Source organism: Lissotriton helveticus, chromosome 9 (assembly GCF_964261635.1).
Source record: "Lissotriton helveticus chromosome 9, aLisHel1.1, whole genome shotgun sequence".
Classification (NCBI taxonomy): domain Eukaryota; kingdom Metazoa; phylum Chordata; class Amphibia; order Caudata; family Salamandridae; genus Lissotriton; species Lissotriton helveticus.
In genome coordinates this window covers 843,368,067-843,377,332 of record NC_136070.1, presented here as the reverse complement: position 1 = coordinate 843,377,332, position 9,266 = coordinate 843,368,067, and the positions used below count along the sequence as shown (strand labels likewise).

The 9,266-nt window shown below is 45.0% G+C and overlaps 1 protein-coding gene across 1 annotated transcript in view; it reads right to left on the bottom strand.

The window, feature by feature from the left end:
• The window catches only part of LOC144783298 (SUN domain-containing protein 3-like), a 61,464-nt gene extending 53,915 nt beyond the window's left edge, over window positions 1-7,549 (bottom strand). Inside the window, exons 1-2 of the mRNA XM_078662346.1 lie at window positions 7,184-7,549; window positions 887-979 (exon numbers count right to left, since the gene is read on the bottom strand). Coding sequence (XP_078518472.1) covers window positions 887-979; window positions 7,184-7,549 — 459 coding nt within the window. The remainder of the gene's footprint in view (window positions 1-886; window positions 980-7,183) is intronic.
• Between the last annotated feature and the right edge of the window lie 1,717 nt (window positions 7,550-9,266).

The following is a 9,266-nucleotide window of genomic DNA, read 5'->3' as shown; positions in this document are numbered from 1 at the left end:
AGAAGCAGACTACATTACAATTGAAAGGGCATTTACATAAAGGTCACAATGCCAGGCAGTCAGAGTAATTGTGTGCCTAAAAAATAACTAGTATAATATATTGGGTCACCTGAGGAAGAAGGTATAGAAGAATTTCATAGATTCAAATTTTCATCACCAATGAAGTTAATTTCTCTAATGTAGGTTCGGAGGTCACTCAAGGGGAAGGCTAGCCTTTGGGTGATACATTGCGATCTAGAAAACCTCCAAGCATTAGTGGTGATCCGTAATGAGAGTAATGTATGTCAAACTATCATGTTTGAGGGACTCTGTGATGAATTGCCTTGAAGGAAGAGGTTTCCATAGTATACATTTCTTTGGTTATCTGTGACTTTTTCTAATAGGAAGAGAGAGTGGATGTTTATGTCTGAAACCCAATGCCAGTCTAAATGCAGCCCTGAAATACTAAATTCAGTTTGAGAATCATTTTGAATGTTTGTAATGATAACAGTGGTGGAGAAAACATGGGTCAATGCTTCTGTCAAAAGAGGGTGGTAATCTCAGACTTATAAAGGAGCTGATGCATGTGTCAGGGGATTTAACTGATGATGAAGAAGGATAGTGTCCTATAACATTAAACATATAAAGTCTTTAAAGTTACCTTAGGCCATTGGAACTTGGACTATGTCACAATCCAGGCGTAGTCCAAGCTATTAACCATGCACAGCTGTTAATTTATTCCATTAAGTGACACAAATTAGGAAGAGCAGTATCTCTGATTCACAACCCCAACTTCACAACCAGAACAAGAATACTTGCATTTTTGGTCAACTGGGAATAAACAATAAGAACAGGGGAACAAATATATGCAAATAGGTCTGAGCTGGAAAAAAGTATATCTTCTTACCCATAACTGGAAGACCTGGATAGGATCACCTTTAGAGTTGTACACAAACTGTCCAAGAAAAGTAGCCTTTTCCCCTCTTTCATTATTTAATCCCTAGACAGAGTTCCAAGCAAAACTGTTAGCACACAACAGAAGATACATAATAAAAATCTGAGGCTTGCAATACATGAACATAAGAATGCATTGTGTTATTTGTACAGGCAAAACCTTCTCCTAGAGGTACTGACCAGTTCATTTAAACTGGCTGGCTCACTTTGTCATTGGAGAGTTAGGACTGAAAGTTGAGTCTGTAGGGTAAAACATACCCGCAATACATAGGCAGAAAAACTATAATTTACTGCTTTGACTGTTTATGGCCATCTCGGTGTTTTCCATCAGTAGGCCCCAACGGGGAGCGAATGTGGCCTAACGGCTAGGGCGTTCGACCTCGGAGCTGGGGAACCAGGTTTGAGTGTCGGCAGGGACGTTCAACATTCTGTGGTGCTGGGCAAATCACTTAATCTCCCTGTGCCTAACAAAAAATGATGTGTCCGTCTGTAACGTAACTGGTGCTCATGTAAAGTGCTCTGATACCTTCGGGTCTAGTTTCCGCTATGTAAAACTCCCTCCCAAAAAAAACATAAATACTGCTTCTTCAAAGTCAGGACTTCATAATAGACGGAAACTCTGCACCACCAATGGAAACATTTTATTTTAGGAAGAGCCGTACTTTGAGTGTAAGTTTCTGTCAAGGCTGGGGAAAAGCCTAAACCATAAGATAAGACCCTACGGTGTTGTCCTGTAGGAAAGATGAGCTGCTGGACTGACTGTAGAGGAGAGGGACCTAGAAGCCCAGTCACAAAGACTGCCAGCTGAGGAGCCATGAGGATCTGAGGTACATCTGACCTGGACAAATCTAAGATGAAAGAAAGACATTTGCATCAGCAGTGGGTTAGATGTGCGCCACTGATGCTTAAGGACCCTGGACCTCATTTACAAAAAACATTACACAGCACTGTGCTGCAAGCCATCCTGCTGCACCGAGCTGCATCATTTTAGAAGGACAGGGATGCGTCGTATTAACAACTATACGCCGCATCCATGTGCTTTCCCCTGCGCCGGTGCACAATTGGCTGCCATATGCCAGTGCAGGCCCCCTTGCATCATGTTGCAAGACGTCTGCGTTGCGGCAGTGATTGTTTTTGTGCAGAAAGGAACACCTTCCTGCACAAAAACAATGATTGATGGCTTTTTCTTCATACAAAGAGGAAAAAACTAGGAGAAAAAGGTATTTCTCCTCGTTGCGCCACTCCTACAGCTCCCCTGGAGGGGTGTAGGATTGTGACGCATTCCAAGCTTTACAAAACTTTGTCAATATGGGAATCTGTCCGGTTCCATGGATGTTGCATGGGAACACCCACAGCAACACCCATGGATCGCCCCTTTCACATAGAGTAACACATAAAAGGGGCCCATATTAACAAGGCCATGAAAAGTCATGCAGGGTGACTTTATGTGGCCTTGTAAATATGGACAGGCACACTGCGCTGCCGGTGGGTCAAAAAAAGTGATGCACAGGCGGCACAATGGCCTTGTAAATGAGGTCCTCTGTCTGCTTCTGAGCCTCTTGACACCCCCATACCACTAGACAGTGAACACCTGGGCATGTCACACAGGGGTGGACAAAAGCATGGCTCGAAGAAATTTACTGAACTTCTCTGGCATTTTGGAAACCTTTGTTGCCCATCCACGAATCTGTACACATAGAATTTCTCCATTGACATAGACATTTGTTGGGTTTGTTATGTTGACTGCAGCTGATGGTCCTGAGCTCAGAACCATAGGAACCATAATTGTACAACCTTAGGTTTCTGAGATATCATGGCCGAAGGGCCATTTGGTTACTAACCCAAGGTGCCAATTGTCCCTGGTGGAAGCCAGCTAGTTGAGTCTGTGCTCTTTGTCCCCTATGTGTCTTCGTCACCAGAGTAAACAACCCTTAATCCTAATGTGTATGACTCCCAATTGTTGGTAACAGTGAGATGCCCATCCATCTTCTGGTACAATTTATCATCCTGAACACTGAATGGTCACTTTGCAGATTAGTAGTAGATTGCACTTTTAGGTGGTAGGCTGTTGATTGTTTAGAAAAATATCTGCATCCATGACTCAAGTCAACGGAGTCACCTTGCCCGAACCCTGGGGTGCGGAGGAAACTAGGACAAAGGTCAGATGAATCACAACATCAAGGATGTTTTGTGTCATTTCCTAGACTAGCTGTCACTTGATCTGTTTGGTAATTTTCCATTACATTACAAGAGGACAGAAAACAGATCTTCAAAGCCCCTCCCAGATTACAATCATTGTGCAGTGTAATAAAGCTTTCTTGTAAAGCCAGCTCTCCCTCTCAAAAAGTTGCTGTGCTTAAATAAAGTTGGGAGTCATATCTCTGCCCAGAGGGTGTTATGACCTTCTAGCTGTGTCTAATGTTAAATGCCCTTTATTACCAGCATAAAACTAAAGGATTGATTACGAGGTTGGCGGTCTTACCATCATACCACAGCGGCGGCAGTCTCCTGCCTGCAGTATTACGATGTCACCGCTAGCACAGCAGCGATGTTTTTGACGGCAGTGAATATTTTTACATGTGTCAATGCATGTGTGTATGACTGCACAGGTGTTAACTGTACACATGTGTATGACGCTTTTGAAAAAATACCTACTACGAGTACTTTCCCATTGGTGGAGTCCGGACCATATGTGCCCAGTCCAGTCAATGGGTAAATACTGAAAAACGGACTTCCCTGGATTTCGGCACCAACAGGGTCATTGTTGTGCGAGACCAAATGTAGAGATCTCTGCACACGTTGTAGATACATGTAGCACGTAAAATCATTTTTCATGCACCTCAAAGTAGCGCCCACATTTGGTAGTAGGTACAAAAGGGGGTGGTGATGGGCGGAGCATTTGAATCAATCAAACACTCACACCCAGTCAAAAGATTTGGGTTTAATCCATCACCGTTCTTTAGCCCACTCTGCCACCCCAGTTCTGACATGGCTATATGCAAATCAGTCTGACCCTGTGCCTCATGGGGACAGTCCAGCCCGAACTGCCAAGCCATGTCTTCCCTGGACCGGAAACAAGCTTCCGAGGACCGGTTTCTGGCATTCCAGCCGTCTTCAGCCCGGCTTGCATGAATCCAGTGGCAAAGTGAGCAAGGGACTCACGCCTGAGCATACCCTGCCACACTTATGGCGGCCAAAAGCGGTACAAAAGGGGGTGGTGATGGACGGAGCATCTGAATCAATCAATCAATCTGATGCTCCATCCATCACCAGCCCCTTTTGTGCCGCTTTTGGCCGCCATAAGTGTGGCAGGGTATGCTCGGACGTGAGTCCCTTGCTCACTTAGATTCTGTTTTCCACCATGCTCGTGTTACCAACCTCAAATTTTAATTGTAATTTATCATAGTTGTATTTGATCAATTTTGCATTTTGCACACTGATTGGCTGCTATTTACTGCTATTTTACTGCTATTTTGCACTATAGGGTTAGGTTGATTCTGTTTTCCACCATGCTCTTGTTACCAGCCTCAAATTTTAATTGAAGTGGGTCTCAAGTTGTATCTTGCACATGAACTGGTTGCTACTGAATAGCTCTTTTGCACAGGTCCGGACATGCTCAGCTATCTTTTTTTTGCTGTTAATTCCAATTTGAACATTTAAAGTCAAATATGAACTTTGGACTTTGCCGCATATGACCTGGCATATCTATACTGCCCTTCGCATTTTTTTGGGAGATGTTCTGTTACTCCTTTTTCCTGCTGCTAATTCTAAATTGATTTTTTAGCTGAAATTGAATTTTTTGATTTTATTCTGTTTACGAACTGGCAACTTTCCAATGTCCTATGTACATTCCAGGATAAGTAATGTTGTAAACCTCAAGTATTTTTTATGTTTCATGATTATTGACAATATTGTCTGTTTTTACTTAAAAGAAATGTATTCATCCTAATGCAGGTACTTGATAACTATATGATGCCTTCTAGATTGAGCTTGTAATGTTTTATCACTCGTAATAATAAGTTTGTATTTTTTGTGGACCTCCTAGGAGTCCCAAATCGTTTACACATTTTGAATTGAATTGAATTGAATTTAGTAGTTAGCTCATATAACATCTCTTCTGTGTGATGCTTGGAAGATTATAACACTGCCTTCAACAGAGCTTTAATTCTCTAGACTGATTCAAATCTTTTTAGACTTGCCTACATCTTCAGTGCCCCTAGATGAAAGCAATGTGGTAGCTTATTCACTGTGCTTTCTCAATGCACATGAGACGTAAGCCATCTAATAAACCCAAACAAGGGGCACATTACGATCGCGGACGTCCGCTAGCCCTGAGTAGGAGCCCCTGAAGTGAAGATCCGTATGTTTTTCCACGGCGGAGAACCCGCTGCGGAAAAGCATGTCTGGGAAGCCATCCTAATATGTCTGGCGGTGTCTGAGAGACACCGCCACCATATTAGAGCTTTTCCGCCGCGGTTGTAAGCCGACCACGGCGGGAAAGCGGCGGACTGAAACCAAGACCCACCAGCCATCCTAATGTGGCGGTGGGTCTTTGGTGGGTCCGCAGCGGATTTCCCGCATCCTCCGGGCCGGTGGTGGCTTCCGCCGGCCCGGAGGATGCGGGAAATCCGCGATCCTAATCGACCCCTAAGTTAGGGGTTTGCTATTTGTACTGTAACAAGCATTAAAAAAATAGTCCATGTCTATGTGGGTGTAATGATTGCACAACAGCAAGAGCAAGAACGAGGTGTGGACACAAGGATTCATTCTTCAAATTCTACAGCTATTCGAGTCTGTGAAGCTGATCTTATATTTTATGAGGAATGAGGCACAATCAGAAAGGCGGCGCTAAGCCACTTCATGTGGCTTAACACCGCCTTGTAAATAAGGTACCTTTTCACGCTACACTTAGAATGAAAGGGGTGGGCAATGGGTGTTGCGGTGGGCATTTCGCTGCAACACCCATTGATTTTGCCGCTGCCCCATATTTACATGGATGGAGTAAATATGGGGCAGCACCAAAATTAAGACCAGGGACAACCTGGTTTTAACATGGCGAAATGAGAAGAAATTATTTATTTCTCCTCGTTCTTGCTGTTTCTATGTTTGCTGCACTGTGCAGCACACATTGAAACAGCAAATCACCATGAATGATTGCTTATGTGCACTAGGGGGTCCATTCCTGCACATAAAAAATCATTGAAAAAAATGACGATTTGCAGCTTCTATGTGTGCTGCACAATGTAGCACACATATGAGTTACAAATCAACAGTTGATTGTTTATGTGCAGGAAGGTGTCCCTTCCTGCACATAAACAATCATTCCCTCCAACGCAGGCACCCTTGCACTATGGTGCAAGGGTGCCTGCGTTGGCACAATGCAGCTTAATTTAGCATTGGGAAACACAGGGGTGCACCGTATCTTTGTAAATACGGTGCATCTGTGCGCTTTCAGAATGACCGAGCGTGCATTAGCAAGTTTTTCTTAACACCACACTCCGTCATTCAGTTGTACATGTGCCCCAGAGTTTGATGAGGTTGCCTCACACCATCCAAGGGAGATGCTGAAAAGATTTGTTTATGCAGGGCCACTGGAATTATACAGCATGGGTGGGCCAAATTATGCTGCAGGGTTGAATAAATTATGCAGGCAGAAAAGGCAAATTATGTGACATAATGCAGTACATTTTATGATAGTATTACTTCATTATTTGGTAGTTTTTACACTTGTTAACACTGTGTGGGCATTGGATGCACCTCATTAATCTCAGTTTACCACCTGAAAGTAGCAGTAAGCAACAGAAAGCTGACCAGTGAATCTTTGCAAAGGGCCTTGCACTGTGCTGCAACACGTGTTGCTAAGTTCTTAGTAACTTTTGAACCGTGTGAGCTAGAAACACATTTTGTTGTTAAAATCTACAGATTACGCAGCAGATAATGGATTATATGGCAAATGCAGCAAATCTATAATCATGCGAAAAACGCCACACAATCACATAACTCCAGCGGCCCTATCTATATGTGTTCAATAGCTAACTGCTTTGTAAATTACAAAGTGGAACACTATTGGCACTTAGTGTGTGCCACAATAAGGAGAAGCCTCAGTATGCAGCTCATTATGTTGTGCGTCAAAAGTCCTTCAGGGAGACACCTCTAACGCAACCCTTAATGCAACACGGTGGAATGAGCCTGAAGGTCAATGCAGCAAGAGGCAGCTACCACTGCCTTTAAATTTCAGAATGTGACGTACATAGACCTCGAAGTCCTTGAGGGCGCTCTTGATTTGACCATCAGGAGATATTGCTCTTGGAATGTGTTGCACGGTCACTGCCACGGGATGTATGTTTCTGCTAAGTTGCAGCACCACCTTGCCTTGGGATCCTGGAAAAGCCCAACAGTTTCCAGGATGGACATCTGGCCGCAGAATGACCTCTGGCATCCGTAAATTGTTCTCCAGGGAAAAGAGGTACCAGGGCGCGTTGGTCAACTCAGGCACATAGTTTGACGACGTTCCACTCGCCACAATACTTGCACCAGTAGATTCCAAGGCGAAGTCGGCCACGTGGACATAGTCTTCTTGCAAATTTCTCATAACACTATCCACAATTTCCACCATATGCTATGAAAATAAAAAAAAATATTTCAGAGACAATAAAAGGTATCACACTGCAGAAAACATCAGAGGGCCGTATAAAATATATCACATTTAATGAAATCAATTATTCAGCTATTGTAAAGGAAATACATAAATAGTTACTACTTATATTCAATCATTTCTGAGTAGGGTACATTTTAAATGGAAATGTTGTCTCGAGATTGTATCACTGTAAATCAAAGGACATTTATGGTGCATGGTAACAGAAAGCCAGTGACTGGGTGTGAGTGTAGTTACTTGGACACACCAAAGAGGCAATATCACCTTATGGCTCCCGGCAGTGGACTACACTTGCCAATAATCCCCATTCCCCCGTCATTAGACCAAATAAAAAACAAGCATTTGCAATGCAATAGGGAGCCCTGGTACTTAACCCCTCTCCTGCTGGTGACGGAACCGCTCCGTCATCAGACACGGCCGCGCTGTGCAGATGACGGAGCGGTTCCGTCACAGCCCGCTCGGAGCGCCTGCGTGGCAGCGATTCCGCGCCTGCGCTGAACGTTCTTAAGAGCGGGCGGGGCCGTGACGGAGCCGCTCCGTCATAAGCACAGCGCAACCGCGTCTCGTGATGGAGCGGTTCCGTCACCGGTACGCGAGCTCCGTGCGGCTGCCCCACCCCCTTAGCGCTGCGGCGGAATTGCCGCCGCAGCGAAGGGGTTAAAAAAGCATAAAAGCGGGTGCGGTGCTACAGCAGGCCAGGTAAGTCTTACAAAAGGGAGATGATGGGATAAATAAGACAGCTGGGGAACAGGGCCAGACTGGGAACAGCAACCATCCCTGGCAGGTTGCTGCTCTTGACCGGCCTTGGGAGCGGGATAGGGGTGTGGGGGGGTGCTAGCAAAAAGCACAGCTCCAGCGTTTCTTACAGGAGGGCGATATTGCAGCACTACTGCAAAACCGGCTCCCAGTAGGAAAAGCGACCCCCACGGGCACAACCCAGCCCCCACCCCTTGGGCCCACCGGGGAAACGCCGGTGCCCGCTACGGCTAGTCCGGCCCTGCTGGGGTAGAGAGTAGTGGAGAAGGCATGCCCTGCTCTATACCTACCTGCAGCAGCTCCTGAGTGTTGGCAACAGCTATATGCCGCTTGACTTGCTCAATGATGAGACCCTGGCCCACCTTCCCAGAACCCCCTACCCCGACGGGGAAAACTCAGAATGAAAACTGTCCATTTCTGCCAGCAGCAGGATGAAAGTCACAATGTGCAACAAAACCGAGAGCCAGAAGAGCAGGGAGGGCTTTTTCCCCACTAGCATGCTGGGAGTTGTAGTCACGAGCAGGAAGGATTGCAGCAAACAATGAGTCCGTGAAAAGGTGGAAACAGAAAAAGAAATGTGGGAAGTTAATGAGAAAAAAAACTTTATAGATCTGCACATCACTAAATCATGAGAAGAAAATAATGCATTATGAGATGGGTTAGGACAGAGGTTAGTTCTGCATACTCTTGAACTGGTCAAGCGACCACATTCCAAGACAAGGTAACAATACCCACCATGCTGGCAGGGTATAGCCATGACCAATGAAAATGTCCAGTGCCTATGTGCAGCGACAGAACGTATTTGTCTCACAACATGAAGTAAGTTCAAATGTCAGAAGATATACTGACAAACTCTGCAGCACTCTCCTTCGACCGAGACATTGTGAAAGAGAGCATGCAGCAGACGAGAGGGAGGGGGAGT